This window comes from Cervus canadensis, chromosome 9 (assembly GCF_019320065.1).
Source record: "Cervus canadensis isolate Bull #8, Minnesota chromosome 9, ASM1932006v1, whole genome shotgun sequence".
Lineage (NCBI taxonomy): Eukaryota > Metazoa > Chordata > Mammalia > Artiodactyla > Cervidae > Cervus > Cervus canadensis.
The window spans coordinates 18,644,236-18,670,995 of NC_057394.1; the positions used below are offsets into that span (position 1 = coordinate 18,644,236).

Genomic DNA, 26,760 nt, shown 5'->3' on the forward strand with positions numbered 1-26,760 from the left:
CCCCCCATGGGGTCGCAAAGAGCCGGACACACACACACACCCCCACACACCCCCCATGGGGTCGCAAAGAGCCGGACACACACACACACACCCCCACACACACACCCACACCCACACACCCCCCATGGGGTCGCAAAGAGCCGGACACACACACACACACCCCCACACACACACCCACACCCACACACCCCCCATGGGGTCGCAAAGAGCCGGACACACACACACACCCCCACACACCCCCCATGGGGTCGCAAAGAGCCGGACACACACACACACACCCCCACACACACACCCACACCCACACACCCCCCATGGGGTCGCAAAGAGCCGGACACACACACACACACCCCCACACACACACCCACACCCACACACCCCCCCCCCGTGGAATGGGCAGGAACTATGGACAGAGTTCAGCTAAACTTTGACGTATTTGAGTAATGACAAGTGAAATCCTGTTACTGTCACCACTCGAGCAGGTATCCTTCTAAGATAATCCCTGACCTGTGATTTGTACGTGAGAGTGATGGCTGGGAAAGCTGCAGGGAGAGTGTGTGCTCCTGGAGGTGGCCCATGGGCATCTGGGTTGCTTGGTCCCTCTCAGCCGTGGGACCCCGGGGGAATGCACAGTCACTGGGGCTGGAGGCACAGTGCCTAAGGGGTCTCCTGAAGGTGTATTTCGAGTCCAGCCAGTGAAGGTGTTCACCTCTGGCTGAGTCAGCTGAACAGAAAACTAAGACGAGGGCACTTTGAGCAGCCAGGCACTTTAAAGCCCTGGGTCAGGTGGAGAGGCTGGCAGTTCCCCAGATGACCCGCACCCTCACCGTCTTAGGTAGCTAAGACATAGACTGGTTACAGTGCTTTTGCAGTGGGTTGGAGGAAGAATAGGCCGACGGTGCTCCCTTGGGCTCGGCCAAGACTGAGGACCCCTCTGCCCTGTTGGCAGGACCCCGTGTCTGAGGTGAGGCTCAGTAAGTGACTTTGAACTCTGTGCCGACTGTCCTATCTGGTAACCAGACTGTCCTATCTGGTAACCAGCCGTGTGATCTTGGTCCAGATCCAGTCTGAGCCAGTTTCTTTATTCACCCAATTGAACATGTTAGCATTAGCCCTGTGGGTAAATAGAAAGGAGATACTAGATGTCAGCCACCTTTGCTGCTTTCCTCGGGGACCTCAAGCCCAGCTACTTTTCTCCCAGGTTCCCTGGTTCTCTCCCTTCTACAGGACATTCTTTTATGCTCTCTATTGCTTAAGAGGCAACCACTTAGCATCTCAGGATTTTTCTATTAAGTGCTTTAGGCTTTGGGCTTCTGCCCTGCTGTTCCTTTGGCTTGGAACATGATGAACCACTTGTCCTTCGGGTCTTGGCCCTCACCTGGCCTCCTTGGTGAGCTGTGTTCTTCACCTTGTCTAAAGTGGCCGCCCCCACCCTCAGTCATGTCTCCCTGTTTTATTTTCTGTCTGGTTATTATTGTTCTTGACCTGTCTCTATAATTTGATTATCATCCCTCTTCCCAAGTGTGAACTCTAAAAAAAAAAAAGACCCTATCTAAGGTCTAGAACCTAGGAAAGTGTCTTACTTTAATGGGTGAGGAAGATAAATTTGAATTAATGTTATAATTCTGGTTTCCCTATAGTCCTGTGGTTGAGATTCCTAGTGAAAAAAAGCTTGTGGGTTGCATCCTTTTTTATTAATAAAGGGGCCATGCGTATTCTATGGTTTGAGGGCTACTTCCGGGGGATTGAGGGAGAAAGGTCTCATCTGGGTATGCCTCTATTGATGATGGCATTCAGCTCACGGGCTGGTTTAGGGCTGGGAGACAGCATGGCCTGGAGCCAAGGTGACACTTCAGTTCAGGCGCTCCATCGTGTCGACTCTTTGTGACCCCATGGACTGCAGCACTCCGGGCCTCCCGTCCATCACCAGCTCCCAGAGTTTACTCAAACCCATGTCCATTGAGTCACAGGCCATCCGTAAAGAATCTCTGTCTACAGAGCATTCTCCCTGCTGACAAAACCTGTTTCTGTTGTTTTCGGTTGCTTTTTTTCCCACCTCTGCAAGCTTTTGTGCTTATAGGAAACATCATTTTTTTTAAAGCAAATGGGAGAATGTACAAAATTATTAAGGAAGCTGTTTTAGCCTGTCCTAGGGATTCACTAGGGAGTTTTCTCTCTCAACTTACTTCCAATCAAATAGGCCCTTTAATAATAGATCACATACAGAGAGGCTTTTCAAAAGATGTTTTTGTTCTGAATATGCAGTTAGCTATTCAAACTGAGGGTTGTTATGTTCATAATTGACCTAATGCTTCAAAGAATGAACTGGTTTAGCTGGAATTTTCCTAAAGTCTGTCCTCTTGACTTTGTATTGCCCAGATAGAAAGTGTATGATTTATAATTAGTCTTCCCCCTTTAACTCTGAGTAATAGGCAGAAAGGCTATTAGATTTTTACATTGGCATTAAATTTTGTACAGCTGTTCTCAGTATTGTGTAAAGAATTCCACGTTGTCAGGCTGGAGTCTCTGCTGAGAGAGACGAGTTGCCTAGAAGACAGACTGACAGGATAGTCATGAAGGAAGGACTGACCTGGTGTGGAAGAGTGGTTTTATATTCAAAGCCAGTGCGGGCACTGGGGTTTTTTCCATCACACCCTCTGCCTCAGGGCTATTGAGCCTTGTCTGTTTTGTTTATGGAGCTTAAGCAATCTTGCAGTTATTAGCTAGTGGTTAATTACCAGAAATATGAACTCAAATCACTGCTTTTTTAAAAAACCGTTTGCATTTTCTCCTATTCATGTAGGATGGTGACATAGAAATTCAGTGAAAAGGTAGGCTCAACTACTTTATTAGTTATTCTGTTTACTTGGAGGAAAATCATAACCATGTTATCAGCTGAGCTTCTTTTCAAATGTCATACCATTTGCCACAAAATATTTTGGATTGTTGGGCAACATCAGCCAGGGGCTGAAGTCTCTGTCAGTGATCCTGCCTTAAATATTAAAAATCAGTTGCAAAAAATATAAATAAATAAAAATTAGTTGCCATGCTGTATGGTTCAGTGGTAAAGGATCTGGTAGGAGATGTAAGAGATGCAAGTTTGATCCCTGGGTCAGGAAGATCCCCTGGAGGAGGAAATGGCAGACCACTCCAGTATTCTTGCCTAGGAAATCCATGAACAGAGGAGCCTGGTGGACTAGTCCACGGGGTCTCAGAGTCAGCCATGACTGAGTGAATTAGCAGGTCAAGTCATCATATAGAAGCATCTGATGGTCATGCCTGAGGAGAAAAAAGGTTGGGCAGAAATACGAAGAGCTGAAGTTAGGTTGTTAAGAAAACCCTAGAACCAGTTGGAAGAGGCATTGGAGAGAACAAGAGGGTCCATGGTGCTGCACCAGCGTCCTCTACCCTCCCAGAGGAACACAAAGAAATGCACCAGATGCTGCCTCAGTGAACCGGGTGCCTTTTAATGTCAACCTACTGTTTTCAGTGACTTCCTCTGGGGAATTGAAGGCACAATGAGAGGCTGATATGATAGGTGGACCTGAAGAGTCATGACCCCAGGGGAAGGGACCAGGAACAAAAAAGCAGTAAGAGGGTGTTATTCAGGACTTCATGCCTGAGCCAAGTTGACCGCTACAGAGAGTCTGCACAAGACAGAATTGCACCCTGAAATTCACTCCTGTGTTGAAGGGGGCCCTTGTTTGTCCCTTCTGAACGAATCATCAGAATGAGAGAGAATGTCTAAAAATTAGAACTATGCTGTGTGGAGACTTTGGGGGGATAAAAGTTTGGAAATTTTGGGGAAGCTCCAAATAAGTGTTCTGAATAAATTGTTTTTGAAATAGAGACAATGAGTTGGAATTGATGCATCTTCCTGATTTTATTTTTTAATGGCAAAGTATCTGTTTTTCTTCTCCTTTTTGGGGACATAAGATCAGTGGGGTCACATATGAGGCATAGGTTTGTTTTTGTGTTAAGTATTTTGTGCAAGAATTTAGTTCTTCCCAGAATAGACTGCAATGTGTATTAGGGGATTTGGGGAAATGAAAACAATAAAGCCAGTGGCCTCATGGGGCTTGCACCCTCCACTGAAAGTAGAGGGGGTTGATTTAGATTTCTTATTTGGCTGAAATTTGTGGCAATTCCAACAGTGGTTGGCTGGAAGGTGCTTTTTTTTCCCCTGGCTATGGAAGGTTTTTCTTAAGTACACGAACAGTGTGAGATGTTGTCTCAGGTCCCTGATATTAAGCAGTCTGTACCTCTTTGAGGTCCTCCAATAATTTAGATTTCTCATGCATCCTAATTTGGGCTTCCCAGGTAGCTGAATGAGTAGTAAAGCATCTCTGCCTGCAAATGCAGGAGACGCAGGTTCATATTCCTGGATCAGAAAGATCCCCTGGAGGAGGACATGGAAACCGACTCCAGTATTCTTGCCTGGAGAATCCCATGGACAGAGGAGTCTGGTGTGCTACATATAGTCCATGGTGTCGCTAAGAGTTGGACCTGACTAAGTGAGCGTACGTGTACACACACACCCATGAATGCCAATTCAGATGGCTTTTTCTGGGCAGAGGCTTGCGATGAGAGTTCTTGGGTGAAGCTGAGGGGAAGGGTTGGAGCTTCCTGAATTATTAACCAGGCTTTGGTTTAGTGGTGATTGTAGGCTGAGGGAATCTTCTTCCCTTCTGGTTTCACGCAAAGCCATGTCACGCTCTGTCCCTGTTTCTCTTAGGCCTAATGTCTGTTGCGGTAAATAGCAAAGGAACATGGTTAAGTAAGCTTCACCTTAAACCTCAAAGAAGTTCCAATGCAAACTGGAGCTATTGTGGGAGTTATTGCCAAGTTCTCATCTGCTTCTTGCAAAATTTTGGACAAACAGGTGATATTTATATGCAGGTTTTATAATCTCCGGACTGCTAGGATGTCCCGGGCTGAGGTGATGCAAATATTTGCCAAGGTTTTATACAGACAGACAGTCTGTTATAGCTGTGGTCTCAGAGAGTAAACAACTTCCACGTGGACTTCTGTGCAAGACTGGCATGGCTGGTGGGGCCTGTGTGTGAACCCAAGGCCCATGTGTGACCCCCTTGTCCTCTACTCCTTGGCCAGCTGTCGGTGTTCTGTGCTCTGGAGATCTCACTGTTGACAGCCCTGTCCTCTGACTCAGGGTGGCAGATACTGTTTTTAGTAGAACCCAGCCAACCAGTATCACTTGCACATAAAAGCAATCTGTCTGCAGCTGTCTCTGAATTCATTTGCTAGCTGCACTTTGAGACCAGAGTTAATCATAGGGCTGAGTTAAATTCTGTCATGGGTCAGGAGAGAAAGGGAGAAAGGCCAGCTGGCTATTTCTGGTTGGGTCTTTTTTGGGTACGTCTTCTACTGCTCATCACTGGACTGCTGTCTGAGGCATCAGAAAGGAGACCCTCTCCGGTGGGTGGCTCTGCAGACCAGCGGTATTGCCATCACCTGGAGCTTGGGCGAAATGTGTTCTCAGGTCCTGCCATAGGCTTAGTGAATCAGAAGCTGTATTTGACCAAGGTCTCCAGGTGATTCAAATCCATGGGGCAAGGCCAGGCTCCGCTCGTTGAAGCAGGTTCTGAGGGTGGAAGAGGAGAGTGTGGAGAAGGTGTGCTCATGGTTTTAAGGTCTGGGTCCTGTGTGTGAGTCACATGACCTTTTATCTCCCACATCACATGGTCTCACCTAGCTGCAGGGGGCCTGGGAAATAAGAGGCAGACCATGTAACAGGAGTAAGAAAAGGAAGGATCAGACTCAGAAATGGGCAAAGCAGTGGATTAGGTGAGCTACGCTGTGGATGGAGTTCAGCTGTAAACATTATGCCCAGTTTTCTTTTTGTTACTCCTTTTATCTTTTTCTTAACTCATTATACTAAAAGATTTTAAAAAAATATGCTTGTTGCTGTTGAGAGGAAAAGATTAATTTTATTTCTAAGCTCATATAACACCAATATTATTGTTGGGTGACTCACTTTTATAGAGGAAATAACCCAACATCTATAACTGATGTAAGATGTGGATTTCCCCCTAGTCTTCCCTTCCCTGTCATGATGGAAAATGGCAAGCATATATACAAAGCAGAGGGAGCACCCATCTGTGAGTGTCAGCAAGTGGACCGCCTCATGGCAAATCTTGATTCAACTCACTTCTGACTCACTTCCTGTCCTAAACGTGAACTGTCCTTTTTTTTTTTGCAAGTCTGATGAGTGAAGAATGGTGTCCTATAAAACTTATATGTTGAAACCCTAGTGCCCAGGACCTCAGAAAGTGACTGTTACTTGGACATAGGGCCCTCAAAGAGGTGATTAGGTGAAAATTAAGATGCTAGTGTGGGTGCTAATCCAGTATGACTGGTGTCCTTGTAAGAAGACAAATATTGGACACTAGTGATGAATACAGAGGAAAGGGGCCTGTGAAGACACACAGGAGGTGGCCGTCAGTAAACTAAGGGGAGAGACCTCTGAGGACACCAACTCTGCCAGCACCTTCATCTTGGACCTTTAGCCTCCAGAAATGTGAGCAGTTTCCATAATTTTAAGTCACAAAGTCTGTGGCATTTTATAGCAGCTCTAGAAAACAAATGTAAATGGTATACGGAATACAAATGGTACACCTACCGTTGCTGTGTTTCTTTTCCTTTTTAAAGGAAGAGCACTGTAACCTACTTTTCTTAATAAGTCTCTGTACACATTTGTTTTACAAGTCTTTGTAGGAAAGGGTCAATATGATTATATACACTCATACAGACCTGTTAAATTATCACATTGTATATAATCTCACTTCACTTTTTTTTTTTTACTGTGTCATACAAAAGGCACAGAATATTATAAAAATAAAGGCATAGCTTTAGAGAATTATTATTAACTTGATACCTTGTAAGTTAACCAGGTCATGAAAGAAGGTTCTGCCAGCTCTGCTTCCTGCCCTTCAATATTCTATTCCAGTCACAAGCCCTTCCCTTTCCTCAAAAAGAAAAATCAGCTTCAAATGCTTCAGGGTCTATATTTCTTTTAACTTTTCATCAGTTTACCCGTAGTGTATTTCTTTATTTTTTTTTGAGTTTTCATTGGTCTGCATACTTTGGGTTCACATTCTGCTTCTTTTTTGGAATGCAGTATTAATACAGGCAGCACCTTTTGGTAACTAACGCAGATCCTATATTTTTAAAATAGCTCTAAAATACTCTAGCATGTTAACATATTTTAGCAATATATCTGTTTTGGGGCACTTGCAATTTGGCTACTTTCTAAGGAAGTATTTCAAGTATAACCATCATATCCAGACTGATTCTTTAATTCTGAACCGTATAACCCATTCATCCTGAAACTGCAGATGAAAATACATATCTCCGCCCCAGGTGCTGGTCTATGCACTGGGGAGAGAAAGTGCTGGCCTTCTCTCCCAAGCTTCAGAGCTTAGCTCTGTGGAATAATTTCTAAAAGTTAAATTTCTAAGGCAAAGGATACACTGGCTTTGTATTAATAGCTTTAATGAAACCTATCTGGGTGGTTTTAAAGAAAAATTGGATCAGCTTGAAATATGCCAATCCTGTAATTGGGTCAGTGTTGACTTTGGAGGGAAAATAAAATTGGGTCTGGCATGGTGCCTTCGAATTATTCCGATTCCCAGCAAGGCTGATGTTTCCCCAACACTGATTACTGTTGGGTTTCCTCAACAGGTTGACCGTTTCTCTCTGTCATGGCCCCTTGGGTTTCCCTGTTGGCTCAGTGGTAAAGGATCTGCCTGCCATTGCAGGAGATGATCCCTGGGGATTCAGTCTCTGGGTCAGGAAGACCCCCTGGAGAAGGAAATGTCAACCCACTCCAGTATTCTTGCCTGGGGAATCCCATGGACAGAGAAGCCTGGCGGGCTACAGTCCATGGGGTCACGAAGAGTTGGACACGACTGAGCGACTCAGTAACAATGGCTCTTTACCAGTGAGGTAGGGCCCAGTTTGCTCCTCACAGGTTTGTCCCTGACTCAAGTCCTACCTTCTGCTTACTAGTGTGGCCCCAGGTGCTTGGAATTTGTCCGTCAAGAGCTTTTCTCCTACCTGCTGCTGGTTACTGATATCCATTTCCACAGTTGTGTGGAGGCTTAGACCTCTTCCACTTCTGAGCGAGTGGTCAGTGGTGGCCGGGCTGCTAGGCATGAGGGGTCACCAGTGACGGAGCCCTGTGCATCCCCTTTCAGTAGCTGGTCTGCTAGGCAGTATTTTGAATCCTTTGCCCATCCTTCCCTCAGGCATCCACCACAGGTAGATTCTAAGGTGAGGGAGAGATCTTTGACTTAACCCATTGTAAGCTTCCTCAGGCCAGGTACCTCAAAGCCCGAGTTTTTGCTTCTAGTTCAATCATTTAACTGACCTTGGCATCTTAGGCCTGTTTTCCTCTCTGGGGCTCTTGGACTGTACTAGGTTTTCCAAAGAGAGCTCTAGCTCCCATCTCCTATGATCTAATAATCATTTACCACCGCCCATGTTTCCTAGAAAGACAGTTCTCCGTGTGGTCCCTGACCAAATCCATGGGGAATGCTTGTTTAAAACGCAGATTCTTCATCTCCACCCCAGATCTGGGGGGTCCGAACCCCAGTGAATGGGGTCTGTGTTTATTTTGAACAGCTTCTCAGGTGATATCATTGTAGATTAAAGTGTGGGAAGTCTATCCTAGAGCGTGTGGCCACCAGGCAAGAGGAGGGAGCTCTTAAAACATTCCTAGTCTCTTCCTTCTGTGTTGGCAGAAGTGTACATAGTGATAGAAATAGGTCTAGGACCAAAGCTGTGTATCAGCTGAGGGGAGGATTGGGAGGTTGTGGGAGAAAGAGGTGGTCAAAACCGGGGGAGCCAGTTGGTGAGTGGACCTCTCGGCCAGCAGAACCTCGTCTCGAGGTGTGAGCTGATAATGTGTGATCATAAGCTCTAGCTAGGGTAGAGTCCCCCTTACACTGAAGTCTGGCCCCAACTCCCTGGAGCTGACCCAAGCCTCACAGGTGAAGGGCATGGTCCTCCACAAGACTGCCCTCTCTTCAGAAACCAGCTCTCAGTCCCGAGGTCCCCAGACCACCCTCATTTTTGACCAGCTGGCTACACATTTAGGGTTTCCCACCACCCCCTCCTGTTCATTAATTCATCGAAACAACCGAACACTGTTTTGTTATGGCAAACGGATTCAAATTGGAAGGCTGAGGTTTGAGAGGGTCCCAGTCTCTGAGCTTCCTTGTCTCACCCCAGTGGAAACAGGTCATGTCACCCTCCCAGCATATCAATGTGTCATGATACTCAGAGTATGGCCAACCAGGAAATCGCCCCCAAGATTTGGAATCCAGAGTTTCTGTTGGGGATTCATCATGTATGCATCACGAAATGGACCACTGGCTATGTGATTGATCTTGTCTTCAGATCCCCTGTATGAAAGTCAGACTGAAAGCGTGTGACTCACAAGTGCAACCTTCTAATCCCACGTTTGGTTTTCCTGGTATGGCGAGCCCCCATCTTGAGTCATCTGTTAGCATAACCTTTAGGGGCCCAGGCATGAGTCACCTTGTTAGCAAAAATTATCAGAGTTCACACTAATGTTAACTTAGAAAATTCCATGGATTTAGAGGAATGAGGACAAGTAGCAGTCACAATCTTTTTTTTTTTTCTTTTCTTTTTAGCTTTATTGAGCAAAATTGACAATTATAAGATACTTGCTTAACAGTTTGAGTTGATATATGTATGCATTGTGGAAAGATTCCATCAAGTTAACTAGTATTGATACATCCATCACCCCATGGTCACCTTTTTTGGGTAAAAACATGTTATTTCTACTTTCTTAGCAAATTTCAGTTGTACAGTACAGTATTATCAACTGTATTCACCATGTTTTATTCATCTTATACATCATCAGACCTTATTCACCTTAGAACTTGAAAGTATGTATACTTTTACCAGCTTTCCCTTTTTATTCCCAGCCTCCCTCCAATCCCCTGGCAACCACTTTTCTTTTGTTTAAGTTTGACTTAAAAAAAAAGGATTCTGCATGCAGTATTTGTCTTTCTCTGACCTATTTCACAAAGAAAACATAAAGCCTTCTAGGTACATCCATGTTGTCACAAATAACAGGATTCCTTTTTTTAAAGGCTGAATAATATTCCGTTGTTTTTATGGGTGTTGGGGTGAGCATATGTATGTGCGTATGTATGCATACATACCTGTACATGTATATTAATATCACAATTTCTTTATCCATTCATTTGTCGTTGGACATGTAAGTTGTTTCCTTACCTTGAGTGTTGTGGCTAATGCTGCAGTGAACATGGGAATACAGGTATCTTTTTGAGATAAAGATTTCATTTCTTTTGGATGTTTACCCCAAAGTAGAATTGCTGGCCTGTATGGTAGTTCTATTTTTAACTTTTTGCAAAACCTACATACTGTTTTCCATAGTGGCTGCACCAGTTTACATTCCCACCAACAGTGTATGAGTGTTCCCTTTTCTTTATATACTCTCTAACACTTATTTGTCATCTTTTTGGTGACAGCCATTCTAACCTGTGTGAGGTGACATCTCAAAGTGGTTTTGTGTCATCTTTTTGGTGACAGCCATTCTAACCTGTGTGAGGTGACATCTCAAAGTGGTTTTGATTTGTATTTTCCTAATGATTGGTGACATTAAGCATCTTTTCATGGGTCTGTTGGCCATCTTTATACTTTCTTTGGAAAAATGTCTATTCAGATCCCTTGCCTGGTTTTTAGTTTGTTTGCATGAAATATCTTTTTCCATTCTTACACTTTTAGGTTGTGTAAGCTGATGTTACTCTTATAGACAACATAAAGATGGGTCTTGTTTTTTATCCATTCAGTTACTCTGTCTTTTGGTTGGAGAATTTAGTCTATTTATATTTAGGAATTATTTGTAGAGGTGGGCTTACTGTTGCTATTTTGTTAATTGCTTTCTGGTTGTTTATGCTTTGTACCTTATTCTCTTGCCCTCTTTGTGATTGGATGCTTTTCTGTACTATGCCTCTGATTGCATGCATAACCGATTTACCCGTATAGGCTGTTTTAGGCCCAGGTTCGTGTGTTGTATTTAGTTGTTATATCTCTTTAGTATACTTCAATATGGACTAACTCCAGTCGTTCACGTCCTTGACAGTTTTGAAAAATATAGACCATTATGGTGCAGACTGTTCTTCAATTTGGGTTTGTCTGATATTTCTTCATAGCAGGAATAGTGAGAGAATACAGTACTCAGTAAATCTTAAGCACCTGCTATCCACTTGCCTCATTTCTGGATGGTAACTTTTGTCACTTGATTAAGATGGTGTTTGCCAGGTTTCTCTATGTATTAAGTAATTTATCAGCTGAAGCACTGCCCTCTGCAGTGTCATTAGAATATAGTAATGTAGTTGATTTTTTTTTTTTTTTGGTCTATCCTACAAATCTGATATAATAGTATTGTCTTCAGTCATTGAAAAAGTAGAAAGTAAAAAATTGAAAAAGTAGAAAGTTGGACTTTTTACTCTTGTAAAACTGTGTGTATTTGTTACTTCTCTACCTGTGTTTTTCCCCTCTTTCGTTAGCTGTTTGCATCATTACTAATAGTTCAGTGAGCCATCTATTTCCTACATTTTGTTTTATTGAGAATGAACTTAATGTGTCTTTTGCTGGTGAGCAGAGTTGCTCATAGATATAGTTTTTTATACATTATTATATAGAACATATATTACAGAGTTTTTAATATTACTGGCATGTTGATCTTAAGGAATTTAATTAAGAATTAATTTGAGGACTTCTGGTGGTCCAGCAGTTAAGAATCTGTCTTGCCAGTGTCAGGGACATGGGTTTGATCCCTGGTCTGGGAAGATTCCATCTACATGCCATGGAGCAGTGAGTCCCATGTGCCGCAACTCGCTGCCAGTGTTGCAACTACTGAAACCCATGTGCCTGGAGCCTGTGCTCTGCCACCAGAGAAGCCCAGGTACACAATGAAAAGTAGTCCCCACTGGCCACAACTAGGGAAAGACCGTGTGTAGCAATGAAGACCCATTGCAACCAAATTAATGTTTAAAAAAAGAAATTAATTTGATTACTATTTCAGTTTATATTATGTACGATAATAACGTGATTTGGGTTGCAGTGTTTTTTAATTGGTTTGACTTTCTAGGGTTAACTAGTAATAGGATGTTGAATTTTAAATTGATCGTTGATTGACCTGGGTTATCTCTACAGTAGTCTGGTAGAGCTCCAGAATTAGGACCAAGCAGAGGACAACCGAGATTAGTGGTACTAGAGGGGAGTAAAGCTTCATCAAGTTGAATCTAATTTATTTCAGTGAAGCTACATGAATTAATGAAGTAATTGAATTGGTCACACCTACTTAATATTTCAAATTCAATGCCTAAGTATACTCTCCTTGCCTTCCACAGTCCATTGTCTCCAAAATGGCTTAAAAGATTCCACAATTTCTATATATATGCGTTAGTATACTATATTGGTGTTTTTCTTTCTGGCTTACTTCACTCTGTATAATGGGCTCCAGTTTCATCCATCTCATTAAAACTGATTCAAATATATTCTTTTTAATGTCTGAGTAATATTCCATTGTGTATATGTAGCATAACTTCCTTATCCATTCGTCTGCTGATGGGCATCTAGGTTGCCTCGCCAGTCCAGGTTGGAGGCATGAGACGAGTGCTCAGGGCTGGTGCACTGGGAAGACCCAGAGGGATGGGATGGAGAGGGAGGTGGGAGCGGAGATCAGGATGGAGAACACATGTAAATTCATGGCTGATTCATGTCAATGTATGGCAAAACCCACTACAATATTGTAAAGTAATTAGCCTCCAACTAATAAAAATAAATGGAAAAAAAAGATTCCACAATTTCCTGTTACTTTTCCTTGTGACTCAGCTGGTAAAGAATCTGCCTGCAATGCAGGAGACCTGGGTTCGATCCCTGGGTTGGAAGATCCCCTGGAGAAGGGAAAGGCTACCCACTCCAGTATTCTGGCCTGGAGAATTCCATGGACTGTATAGTCCATGGGAACATGAAGAGTCGGACACGACTGAGCGACTTTCACTTCACTTCACTTCAGGATAAGTCAACATCTTTTTTCTTATTTAAATAATTCTTTCAGTATTTTAAGTTGTAGCTTGATCAGTAATACAGATACCACTTTAAGTACTGACAATAGAACACAGAGACTTAGTTAGTGAGGAATGCACAATAGCTTTCAGAAATTATAGGCTACAACACCTAAGATTTAAGCTGCCCCGGCAATTAGGGAGCAATTTGAAGATTGGCTGAAGCTGGTAAAACATCTGTCTGCGGTATAGGATACCTGGGTTTGATTCTTGGGTAGGAAAGATTTCCTGGAGAAGGGAATGGCAACCCAATCCAGTATTCTTTCCTGGGGAATCCCATAGACAGAGAAGTCTGGCAGGCCACAGTGCACAGGGTCACACAGAATCATATACAACTGAAGTGATTGAGCACGCACAAAGAATGGACCTCCCTGGCAGCCCAGTGGTTAAGACTCTAAGCTTCAAATGCAGGGGGATGGGTTCGGTCTCTGGTCAGGGAACTAAGCTATCCCACATGCCATGCAGTGTGGTCAAAAAAAAAAAAAGAACACCCCACAGAACCTCACATTTGTAATTGGTTGAAGCCACTTGTCAAAAGAGCAGTAACGACTTCACCTCCCTTCATCCTATTGTACTCCATGCAAATACTTTTTGTTGGTTTTATTTTTCTGGACAGCTTCTTTCCTTTTCCTCCCGTCTCCTTAGTGAATGCCAAGTGATTCTTCTGGACTCAAGCTTTGTTCTCCTGGAAATACTCCCTAACCTCCCTCTAGCAAATGGTTCCCAGACCTGGCTGATGACTGGAACTGTCTAATGGGGTCTTTAAGAAGACCACCCATTGGGTTCCATCTTGGCTCACTCTGATTCATTCATTTGGGATGGGGCTCTGGATACCTGTTGGCCTTTATTTAAAAATAACCCAATCTGAGCTTGCAAATTTGACTGTGGTTGGGACTGTTGGTATAAATACCAGAAAGAAGTGTGTCAAAGCACACTCTATGGCAGGGTCTCAAACTTGAGCCGGCATCAACATCACCTGGAAGGCTTGTATAGATGGCTTGAGCCTTACTCAGTGTAGGTCAGGGTTGGGACTGAGAATTTGTTTTTCTAATGAGGAGTTACAGGATGCTAATCTTGCTACACTGGGGACCACAGTTTGAGAACCTGTTCTGTACAGAAGATGTGTAAGCTGGGGGATTGATCCTTTTATCCCTATCGCAAAAGCCAAGAAGCAGATCTTGTGTGCATAGCTCAAAACCTCACTCACCACTTCATATCTTAGTGATATGTTAACGTTGATCCCTTCCCTTTGCTGCTGGAGGACAATTGAAAGTGTTAGTTGCTCAGTCGTGTCCAACTCTTTGCAGCCCTGTGGACTGTAGTCCACCAGGCTCCTCTCTCCATAGAATTTTCCAGGCAAGAATACTGGAGTGGGTTGCCATTTCCTTCTCCAGGGGATCTTCCCTACCCAGGGATCGAACTCTGGTCTCCTTCATTGCAGGCTGATCATCTGAGCCACCACTAATAGTGATGTGTTTATATCATAATCCTCGATTTGTTGGCTAAGGGCCTCCTGCCAGTATCCTGTGACTACTGTCTGGCTACTCTCTGGGGCCAACCTTTGAAGAAAAGTTCTACACCTTTTCCAGAAAGACAGACTAGGGCAGTCGTTCTGATCCAGGAGATTTTGCTACCCAGGCATTTGTCGCTGTAGGTTGTCACAGTTTGGGGTGAGGAGATACTACTGGCCTCTGGAGGAAATAGTCCTGGGATAGTGCTCACCCTCCTACAAAGCACAGAAGTGCCTCCCACAACAAAGAACCATACAGCCTGAGATGTCAGCATTGCTGAGCTGGAGAACTCCTGCCTTAGAGGAAACGGTTCTAGTGAGGTGGTTGGTTTAGCTGCTAAGTTGTCTTGTGACCTTATGGACTATTATAGCCCACCAGGCTCCTGTGTTCATGGGATTCGCCAAGCCAAGAACACTGGAGTGGGTCGCCATTTCCATCTCCAGGGGATCTTCCTGACACAGGGATCGAACCAGGGTCTCCTGCATTGCTGTTGGATTCTTTACCCCCTGAGCCACCAAGGTCTTACTGTGAGATCTTTCTGCGTGCCTCTCAGCTGTCCCTCACTCCAGCCCCTGCTCTTGGACTCACTGACCCAGGTATCCCTATTTCTGTAGCCCCCCCACCACCACGCCCTGCCTCACCAGCCCTGCCCAGGCTGGGCCACAAAAGCCTCCAGTAATCAGGGCTGGCAGAAGCTGCAGGGAATATTAACCAGTGGTTAATAATTCGCCACAGCTAAAAGTGCTTTAAAATGCATAATTTGTTCAACAATAAATGACTTACTTGAGTGGGTTGAGGGCACTTGAATGATTAACTGGCCTCAGCAGACCTGCACATTCCTCTTTCATCAAGAGATGTAGAGAGCATATGTGAGTGCTCTTCGCTGCTGTTTCTCCATCAGAGGGTCATCCATTGACTCTGCCGAGTTCTGAGTGACTCACTTGGTGCCAGGCCCAGTGAATTGCCAGGGATCCACTGGGTCCTGCCCTCGTGGAGCTCTTACTCCAGGAGAGGAGAGGGACAAAATAAATAAGTGCATTATTTTTTTTTCTCTCAACAAATAGATTGTGGTAAATGGTAAAAAGAAAGCTGGAAGAAGGAAATAGAAAAGCTGGATCTGCTTCTGTAGACAAGGCAGTCCAGGCCTTTCTGTGGCGGCAGCAATTGGCTTGAGACCTGGGAGAGAAAAGGTGTTAAGTAATCCTGGGGAAAATGAGCAAAGAAAGTCTATTCCTGGGAAAGGGCACAGCAGTCAGGAGCCAGGCGGGCTCTTGGAAACACAACAGGTCAGCGTGACTGGAACACTGCATGAAGAGACTGGACACTGAGCGAAGTGGGGTGGTGAGAACCTGGAAAGGTCATAGCATGTCTTTGCTAATTTTTCCTTTCATTCAGTATTGAATTTCTTTTTTATTTATTTTTTAATTATTTTTGAAAATTTATTTTAATTGGAGGCTAATTACAGTACTGTAGTGGTTTTTGCCATACATTGACATGAATCAGCCATGGGTGTACATGTGTTCCCCATCCTGAACCCCCCTCCCACCGCCCTCCCCATCCCATCCCTCATGGTCATCCCAGTGCACTGGCCCCGAGCGCCCTGTCTAATTTTCTTTTTTTAAAATGCTCCACAAGTTACTGTAATTTCTGGGAAGATGTGCCAATGTTTCTGGGGCTTTGTGTACTCCTGGGGCATCCGTGAACCCTCCTGAGAGTGTGGGTCCGCCCAGAGGGCCATTGCCCTTTATAACATAAGTACTTGGCTTCTTTTACATGTCACTTCCTTCTCACTCTGTGGGAAACAGCTGACCTGGACTGGCCGCCAAGTGTGAGCTGGGGAGGGACGAAAGCCCTCAGAGGAGGTTTTTACCAAGTGGCTCAGTGTTCACCGAGCTTCTCTGTGTCCCAGGGGCAGTACTGGTCACGGAGTATGTGAAACGTCTGTGAGGCTGTCTGCCCTCGAGGGAGCCCCAGTCTGTTGTGGAGATGATGGCCCTAAGGGCATCTTGTGCGTAGTGGACAGTCGTCAACACCACTGTTGTTCAGACAACATTGCAACCCATTAGTGCAGCCGGAAATTAATCATATTTCAACTGGTATTTCTTTGTTTTTAAAAACAATTTTAAAAATGTGTGGTAAAATATACAACATGATATGTACCACTGTAACCATTTTCAAGTGTACCCTTGAGTGGCAGCAGTGATGTTTCATTCCCATGCAACTACCATCAATGTCCACAGGGTTCTTTTCATTGGTAACGACGGAATGTTACTGCAACTCCCCATTCCCCTCCCCTAGCCCCCTGGTGGTCACCATCCTGCTGTCCCTCTCATTTTGACTCTTTTGGGTACTGCATATACGTTGAATCCTATGGTGTTCTCAGTGTGACGGCTTATTTCACTTAGCATAATATCTTCAAGTTTCATCTGTTGTAGCCTGTGTCAGAATTTCCTATTTTCAGGGCTCAGGAATATCCCAGTGTGGGCTTCCCTGGTGGCTCAGTGGTGAAGAATCTACACCTGCCAATGCAGGCGACCCAGGTTCGATCCCTGGGTCAGTAAGATCCCCTGGAGAAGGAAATGGCAACCCACTTCAGTATCCTTGCCTGGGAAATCCCATGGACAGAGGAGCCTGGTGGGCTACAGTCTGGGGGTAGCAAAGGAGTCGGATACGAGTTGGCTACTAAACAACAAAACAATACTCTAATGTACGTGTGTGTACACATTTTGGTACTTTCTTTCATCATTGTCCTCTTGGGTCACTTTCACCTTTTGGATACTGTGAGTGAGTAATGCTTCTGTCATTATAGTTATACCACCTGGCATTTCTTCTGTAATGAAGTAGGGTAGAATAGGAAATATCAGGGGAAATGTGCCCATAGCATGGGCAGACCCAGAGCACTGATAAAGCCTGAGGTGCAGCTTCTGTGAGCTCTGTGAGCCTACATTAAGCTACATGCTGCTGCTGCTAAGTCGCTTCAGTCGTGTCCGACTCTGTGCCTACCAGGCTCCGCCGTCCTGGGATTCTCCAGGCAAGAACAGTGGAGTGGGTTGCCATTTCCTTCTTCAGTGCATGAAAGTGAAAAAGTGAAAGTGAAGTTGCTCAATCATGTCCGACTCAGCGACCCCATGGACTGCAGCCTACCAGGCTCCTCCGTCCATGGGATTTTCCAGGCAAGAGTACTGGAGTGGGATGCCATTGCCTTTTCTCTGAAGCTAAATGCACCAGTGTTTATTTCCCACTTTGAGCAATCTGTGAAGGCATCAGGATAACTCTCAGTTCTGTAGCCTTGAGTTAGGCGGGTTCTTTTAACTAACAAAATGTGACTTCATGTTCATATATTTTTATTTCAGCTTCTGGAATGGTTCTTTGCCCTAAGTCAAGTAGTTTCTTTGCTATGCTTTGTGGTTTCTCAAATCCCAATGAAGAGCCATCAAAGGCTTCTGTCATTCCTCATGTCAGCGGGGATACCTGGAACTTGGAACCAAAGCTCTGTCATTCCTCATGGGCGGAGAAGTTGAATAGTTTGGAAGGAAGCGTTTGATTGGAACAGGCACTGAGAGCCTGATATTCAGAGGCGAGTTAGCACCAGGCACTCAGGGGCTCAGAGGGACTTTGGTGATGACGGAGTCCTGTATCTAGTGGTGGCCTTTCGTGCTGCGCTAAGTAGATGAGGTTGATCACCTGCTGGATGTGAGGTCCCTTACTTGTTAGTTCCAACCAGCACTGTTTTAATCCCTTCAAAACCTTGGGAGGTGGCCAGCGTGAGTAATATTTTACTCGTGATTCCTTGTTTTATTCTCAGTGTTAACTGAACTGTGTCCAAAATGTGTCAAAATAATTTTTTTTTTTTGAGAAGGGCATCAGGGTAGTTACCCACCCACGATAGTTGTAGATTGTCGGTGTTGGTTGTAGTGTGGGAAAAAGTGTTGGGAAGGTGTGTGGTGATAAGACAAAGGACACTATGAAGACGCAAAAGGCATGGATTAGCTGGTGGTGAGAAAAGGGAGACAAGAAGGCCTGGAAGCTGTGAGGCAGGAAAGTTTTGCCAGCCGCACGGGCTGGGAGGGCCCTCGTGGGCCCCAGGGCAGAGGGTGTGCAGGGAGCTGGAGAACCTTGGGGAGGGAGGGGTAGCCTGCACTACCACTTAGCTTAGCGCAAGGACGAGAAAATGGAAAAGTTAAATAGCCCCTTGATGAAAGTGAAAGAGGAGTGTGAAAAAGTTGGCTTACAGCTCAACATTCAGAAAACTAAGATCATGGCATCTGGTCCCATCATTTCATGGCAAATAGATGGGGAAACAGTGGAAACAGTGAGAGACTTTATTTTTTGGGGCTCCAAAATTGCTGCAGGTGGTGACTGCAGATGGTGCTACAGATGGTGACTATTACTCCTCGGGAGAAAAGTTATGACCAACCTAGACAGCATATTAAAGAGCAGAGACATTACTTTGCCAACAAAGGTCTGTCTAGTCAAAACTATGGTTTTTCCAGTAGCCATGTATGGATGTGAGAGTTGGAAAGAAAGCTGAGTGCTGAAGAATTGATGCTTTTGAACTGTGGTGTTGGAGAAGACTGAGAGTCCCTTGGACTGCAAGGAGATCCAGCCAGTCAATCCTAAAGGAGATCAGTCCTAAATATTCATTGGAAGGACTGATGTTGAAGTTGAAACTCGAATACTTTGGCCACCTTATATGAAGAACTGACTCATTTGAAAAGACTCTGATGCTGGGAAAGATTGAAGGTGGGAGGAGAAGGGGACGACAGAGGTTGAGATGGTTGGATGGCATTGCTGACTCAATGGACATGAGTTTCAGTAAACTCTGGGTGTTGGTGATGGACAGGGAGGCCTGGCGTGCTGCGGTCCATGGGGTCGCAAAGAATCAGACACGACTGAGTGACTAAATTGAACTGAACTGAAAGAACAAAGGAAAGAAGGTTCTAGCTTGAGCTTTGCCACTCAAGTATGGCTAATTGGATTTGGCCGAGGGCCACTCGGGGAAAGCCAGGGAGGTGACCCGTTTTGAAGATAGCTCCCCAGCAGCGTGGGTGTTCTGACGTCATTCTGGATGGGTTCCAATGTGGTCTGTGCCAGGTGCCGTGGCACGCGAGGCTCATGGAGAGGCCATGCAGTGTGTGAGTAGTCATTTCCCTGAGGGAGGTGTGCCCTCTGGGACAGTGAGGAGGGGATGCTGCTGCTGGATGGAGATGCTGGTGGGGGGGGAGGAATGGTGGGTATCCTGGGGGGAGGACCACTCTTGGAGGAACTGGCTTGGAGGGAGGGCTTACTTGGCAGTGACGGAATTGTTGAGCAAACGCTGTCAGTGACAAATTGGAGTCAGGGTGCGAATTGACTCAGGTCTCCCCATCTAGCTCTTTTGTTCAGGTGGGGACACATACTTTAGCATCCTGTCAGTCAGCATGCCATGTGATGGAAGTGAAAACCTTCATCCCTTGATGGTACCCAGAGGGCTTGGCTTGGCTTTCTGAGATTTGGGGCTGTGAAGGGCTTCGTGAGGGTCCTTAAATCAAGAACCGTGGGGAAAGAAATCTGCCTAGTTGAGCACCGTCATCTGTTTTTTGCTGGGGCTTACATGGAAATTACTCAAGAGCGTTGCCGTGGTGATGGCTGTTCTTTGTCTGATCTGACTTGGTTGTGTTCAGAGCATCACTGACCGTTTCAGTTGATCCCTCAGCAGCACAGGTGAGTGTTGTTATCTCCAGGTGTTATCCGCATTTGCTGCAGGCCAGTGTCGAGAAGTTCTGTGGCTAGTTGAAGCTCCTGCAACCAGAACATGGCACAGTATCATTACATTAAAAAAAATTGTGATAAATGCATGCAACATAAAATTTTGCCACCTTGACCATTTTTAAAGCATGTGGTTCAGTAGTGTGAAATACATTCACATTGTTGTACAGTTTCCAGAACTCTCTTCATCCTACATTCGTGTGTAGTTAAACAATAACTATCCACTCCCATCCTGCCCCTGGCAGGCATCTGGCCACTTGGTTTCTCCCTGAATTTAAGTACTTCCTGTAAGTGGAGTCCTGCAGTATTTGTCCTTTGTGACCACACTATTTTACACTCCCACCAGAAGTGTGCAAGGGTTCCAGTTTCTCCACTTCCTTCCCAACACTTATTATTTCTTCCACTCTCCTCTCCCCCTTCCCTCCTTTCCTTCTTCTAATAGCCATCCTAATATATGTGAGGTCGCACCTCATTGTAGTTTTCATTTGCATTTCCCTGACAATTAGTGATGTTGAGACACTTACCCCAGGCAAGCAGAGTTTTAAAGAGGGCCTTTCAGGGTTATGTCCCAAAGCTAATTCCCTGAGCATTTTCTGTAGGGAGGGCTGCTGCAGCAGCTGCTGCTAAGTCGCTTCAGTTGTGTCCGACTCTGTGCCCATAGACGGCAGCCCACCAGGCTCCCCCGTCCCAGGGATTCTCCAGGCAAGAACACGAGTGGATTGCCATTTCCTTCTCCAAGGCGTGAAAGTGAAGTTGCTCAGTCTTTGCGATCCCATGGACTGCAGCCTACCAGGCTCCTCCATCCATGGGATTTTCCAGACAAGGAGTACTGGAGTGGGGTGCCATCACCTTCTCTGTGTAGGGAATGACTGTAGGATAAAGGGCCAAGCATGTTTCAAACTTGTGTAGTGGTGATGCTCACAAATCTGTACTTTTGTTTTGGAAGGAAATTGAGACCTAGAGATATTAAGGGTTATGGAGGTGCTGAACTGAAGGGGATGAAGTGGAGTGAGGCTGTAGTTGAGACCTCGGGTCTTCAGGACCACTGCTGAGACTGGAATCCTGGACTGAGGTTCTTTAGAGATGCCAGGAGGCCAGGGTGAGCAAAATTTGAAGCTCAGTCTCTCTTATGGCTTCTTTGATAATTCAAAGAAATTTCATTTATTCAACAAAGAATTCTTGAGTATCTCTTTACCTGTATTATGCTAGGAATAATGCAATAAATAAGAGAAATGTGGTCTCTGCTTTCATGAGTGATTATCATCTGGCTTTGGAAATTTCCTTACCCTGGCAAAACCAGTAGATGATATTCATCTTTGGGCTTTCTTTGCATATTAATCATTATCATTTAAATGACACATAATTGGTTTGAATAAGGTTTTTTAGTCTTTTGTACAGTTACTGTTTTTTCCATCAATAATTTGTAGAGGGATAATTTGAGACTATGTAAATATAATTCACATTAAACTTTCACACTAGTTTTAACTTCCGTTGATCATTTTCTGACTATTTCTGATCATTTTCTGACTTCTATTGTTCCCTCTATATTTGTTTCTATTCTAGAATGCAGATTTTCCCTTCTCCTATTTATGAAGCAGTAAAGAGTCATGGATTTTTTCATTATTTAATGGGTTATCACTCATTGACACTTATTTAACATCCTAGTATCCCAGATTTGGCTAGCAAAAGTACCTTAGGCTGGCTTCTTTGTCCTTTTGACACATCCTTATGATTCCTTGAGCTGTTTATTTTATGAGGCAAGTTGTCCCAAGCTTATCTTATACTTTCATGCCTGTTGGTCTCAGCCTATCAATCATGATGCTGTTGCTGGGAATGCTTGGGACTCTGTTCACCTGGGCCCTTTCTCATTACAGCAGCCCCCACAGACATTTTCCCCATCGGAGCCCCTGCTGTGGCTGGACTGGTCCTTGTGTTCTTGATTATGACCATCAGGGAACTTTGAAATGAAGTTTATTACGCACATGTCCTGGAGGGTACAAGGCATGCCTGGGGCCACACAGCAAGGTCCTAGGGAGAGAGCAACATGGATCATGAACGAACCTGGACCTGTGCTTCTGACTTGTTGGAGTCAATGGCTGGGTACTTGAGGTTTCCAGTCACTATCTGTTGATAATTAAGACATGAGTGAGAATTAAAGTACAGGAAGGGAGAAATAAGCAGTCTGTTATCAGAAATAAGGTGGTCTGTTAGCAGGTCAATCAGAGCTTTCTGAAAAAGGGAACTTCAGGAGTAGGGTGGCCTGGCTCCTTACCTAGCTGTATAGTGGCCTGTGTTTATTCCAGTTGAAGTCTCCAAAGTGAGTGTCTCCAAGGCATAATGTCAGGTGCTTGCATTATGATCAAAAAAAGCTAATTGTCAGCTGCTAGTACATATTGTCAGCGAATATTTTAGTACTTCCCTGGTGGCTCAGTGGTAAAGAATCTGCCTGCCAATGCAAGAGACTCAGGTTTGATCCCTGGGTTGGGAAGATCTCCTGGAGAAGGGAATGGCAACCCACTCCAGTATTCTTCCCCGGAGAATCCCATAGAGGAGCCCGGTGTACTAAATAAAGTCTGGGGTCACAAAGATTCAGACACAACTGAGTGACTAACAGTACATATTGCAGCAACATTGGAATCAGCCATTGCTTCAGGGAACCCTGGTTCCTCTTAGAAAGAATATTAAAAAGCAAAAGTCTGGGCGAAGGGGACCGAGAGGCACAAACTTCAGGTTAAATAAGTCATGACGTCCAGCATGGTGACTATTGTTGCTAATAATGTGCCACCTATTCTGAGAGTTGTCCTTAGAAATTCTTATCAGAAAAGAACAAATTGTAATAATGTATGTTAAAAAGCAAAAACACCAAGATCTGGGGGCTTGAATGATATTTAGTACCAATGTGTTCTTGCTTCCAGGGTCTTTCACCATGTAGAGTTAGGGACTATGTGTATATGTGTGTGTGTGTTTTCCCCGTATTTCTATATATTTAAATTTCTAAATATTTAAAAGTGAAAGTGTTAGTCTCTCAGTTGTGTCCAACTTTTTGTGACCCTCCCCCGCCATGGTCTGTAGTCCATCAGACTCCTCTGTCCATAGAATTCTCCAGGCAAGAATACTGGAGTGGGTATTCTTTCAGGATTTCCTTCTCCAGGTTATCTTCCCGACCCAGGGATCAAATCTGGGTCTTCCGCATTGCAGGTGGGTTCTGAGCCACCTGGGGACCTATTTCTGTAGACCTCTTTTTAAAAACAAACAAACAAAGCCTGGCAGAGTGGGATTCTGATTAGACAAAGATGTGTAGTTTGGATATATGTCATTCTCTGTTTCTCTTAATTTTTAACAGGTGGCTAAATCCCTTGTTTAAAATCGGTCACAAACGGAGATTAGAAGAAGATGACATGTACTCGGTGCTTCCAGAAGATCGCTCCCAGCACCTTGGAGAAGAGCTGCAAAGGTGAGCACAGGCAGCAGGGAGAAGGGGAGGAAGAGGGAATTTCCACGAGCTGAAGGTGTGGGGTGTGGGGTGGGGCGCTTTGCCTTCCTCTGGGTACTTCTGAGCCTCTTCTCCTGACACTGCATGCTCACCCCCTCAGGCTGACCCTGGGCTTAGCCCACTTTGGAGGGCTGACCCCTGTGCGTTTGTGGACGTGGAGGGAGCCTGCAGTCATGGCCCGGCAGGCCGATCTCTGTCCCTGGAGGTGGGGCCCCTGGAGGAGGGAGTCTGCCCTCTTGAGCTGCTCATGGTGCTGAGAATCCAGCAAAACTTGGCAGGAACTTGTTTCCCAAGACTGGGGCTCTCCCCTCAAGGTCTGTTTTTCTGGTGCTTCAGTCTGTACCGCTCATCTTTCAGGAGCCCTGTGAGCAATTTGCCAGCATCTGTGGGGCAGCCACAGAGTGCCCTGTGGTGAAGGCTCATCTTCCACTCTGCCCCTCCCCCGTTTTCCCTTCAGTGGACACCTGTTCTTTATTGTGTTTTGTTTCTCATTGCAGGTACTGGGATCAAGAGGTTTTGAAAGCTGAGAAAGATGCACGGAAGCCTTCTTTAACAAAAGCAATCATCAAGTGTTACTGGAAATCCTATGTAGTTTTGGGAATTTTTACATTAATTGAGGTAAAAGCTTTTACATACAGTGCATTGATTTTCAGTGTATGTGGTTCACTACTGAGATGGATGAGACCTGTGGGGAGAGAGGTCAGAGGATAAAATGTGTCTATGAAAACTTGTCTGTGATGTAGCTCAGTGGTTGATGTATCTTTATAATAGACAGATGCTTAAAGTACTGGACCTCCGGGGATTACTCTTTTCCTTTTAACTGATTAAAACATAGTGTTATGGAAGGATGACACTGAAAAGAAGAATTTTATGCCATGTTAGAGTGTTCTTGATGTTCAGTATGAATGCTAAGAGTGGTCCTTGATCAAAAGAAGATCCTGCAACCTCAAGGAGTATGGGCCCTGTGGTTTTGAGGAAGTAAACTTGGATCTGAGCCCAGGATACATGTGTGTGTGCTCAGTTGCTTAGTCATGTCTGACTCTTTGGGAAACCTTGGCCTAGTTGTCTGCCAGGCTCCTCTGTCCATGGAATTTTCCAGGCAAGAATACTAGAGTGAGTTGCCATTTCCTTCTCCAGGCGATCTTCCTGACCCAGGGGTTGAACCCACATCTCCTGCATTACAGGCAGATTCTTTTTTTTTTTTTTAATTAGTTGGAGGCTAATTACTTCACATACAGGCAGATTCTTTACCACTGAGTCACTTGGGAAGCCTTGAGCCTAGAAGACATTTTACAGGCACTCAGCAAATGATTATTAACTTGCCCAGGTCACATCTGATAAATGGTTTCTTAAGAAGGGATTGTCACCTCTCCCCTTCCTATGGAACAGAACCTGGGGCCCTGCATCTGGGCGGGAGCTGCCAGAGCTCCCAAAAGCACACCCTTCCCTGGGCTGCCCTGTCCCCATGGGCCAGGTCACCCAGGTCAGAGCCCTCCTGTGGGGAGGAGCTCCAGCTTCACCCTAAATTCTGTGCACCCTCCATGCTGGTTTCTGTCCCTCACTGTGGAGCTGGTCTGCTGGTTGAAGGGGGATCCTGGTAGCCTGGCATTGGCAGAGGGTGGAGGACGGGATGTGCAGGGCAAACCAGGGTAGAAAGCCATGAGGTCAGTGACCTCCGTGACCCTGAAGATCCTCAAGAACCCCACAGAGGACAGTCCCCCTGGGGACACAGTGCCGGCAGCCCCCTGTTCTGGCTGACCTGCTGGAGGTCTGCTGCAGACCCCCCTGGGTGGCTTGTGCTCTCCGTGGTGCCTTAGCGCTGCCTTAGGGACACGGGCGGGCTGTGAGTGTGTGAGGGCAGGAGGGATGGAAGATGCAGTTGCTGTGAAAGGGGGGGTTTTAGGTGGAGAAGGTGGTGAGTTATCCTCAGTCCATTGTGTTGGGGTGAGGTGGGTGAGCCAGGTGGCAGGTGGGCGGTGTGGCTCTTGTTTAAAGGCTGTGTTGCACTGCGGGCAGTGGGCAGCTGGGTAGGTGAAGCCCACCCCACACAACTGGAGAGACAGGGAATCTGTCAGCTCCCAGGTGACTGGGTGGTCCTGGGAGGTTTAATTCTTGATGACAAAGGTGGGTTGGCCTTTGCTACAAGTGAATGAGCTTGTGACTGTTCTGATGACTTAAGTTCTAAACATCCATCCATGCTGTTATGAAAGCATTCCAGACTGGCTCCTTGAGATGGACCAGGGAGGGGAAAGGCAGTAGGTCATGGATAGTGGCTATGTTGGGACATCGATGATCTGCACAGAGGTGGAATCTTCTATGTTGTTCTTTTAGTACATGTGCCAAGTTGCTTCCCATGAATCTGGGAACATATCTGTTCAGTGAGAATGAGAACTCCAGGTCAGTTACCAGAGTGTGGAGCAGTTCTCCTGTTGTCTCCTGGTGTCTGAATACACTTTCCCACATGCAGGGTGTGTCCCAGGCCTGAGGTCTTAGGGTGGGAACCAGACAGTCCCTGGGAGGGTAGCAGATGAATCAGGTGAAACTGGGCTTTCTCCCAGGAGGGAGGTTTCTTGATCTTGCTGTGTTGCGACCTTGGTGGTTTAAAGCATAAAACTCTAGACAGTGGCCTGTATTTCCTAGGTGACTCTTCCTATATTCCTAGGTGACTGGCATACAGTGCTCACTCTAAATTTATGTCCTTAGGACACTGGTAGAACTGGTAGAACTCTTAGTTCTGATCCATTGGAATTCAGGGACTTCACGGTCATTAAAGCTCAAGGAGAAGTAAACCTTGAATTTTTTGTTGTTGTTGTTGGCAGTCAAAAGAAGTTTGAAATCTAGCATAAACACTCCTCTTCCTTGA

At 45.3% G+C, this 26,760-nt stretch overlaps 1 protein-coding gene across 3 annotated transcripts in view; it reads left to right on the forward strand.

The window, feature by feature from the left end:
* Positions 1-26,760, forward strand: part of ABCC4 (ATP binding cassette subfamily C member 4) — a 210,803-nt gene that overhangs the window by 13,506 nt on the left and 170,537 nt on the right. For all 3 annotated transcript variants that reach the window (XM_043477571.1, XM_043477572.1, XM_043477570.1), the window contains exons 2-3: positions 23,748-23,858; positions 24,395-24,515. In XM_043477571.1, the coding sequence (XP_043333506.1) occupies positions 23,748-23,858; positions 24,395-24,515 (232 nt within the window). The remainder of the gene's footprint in view (positions 1-23,747; positions 23,859-24,394; positions 24,516-26,760) is intronic.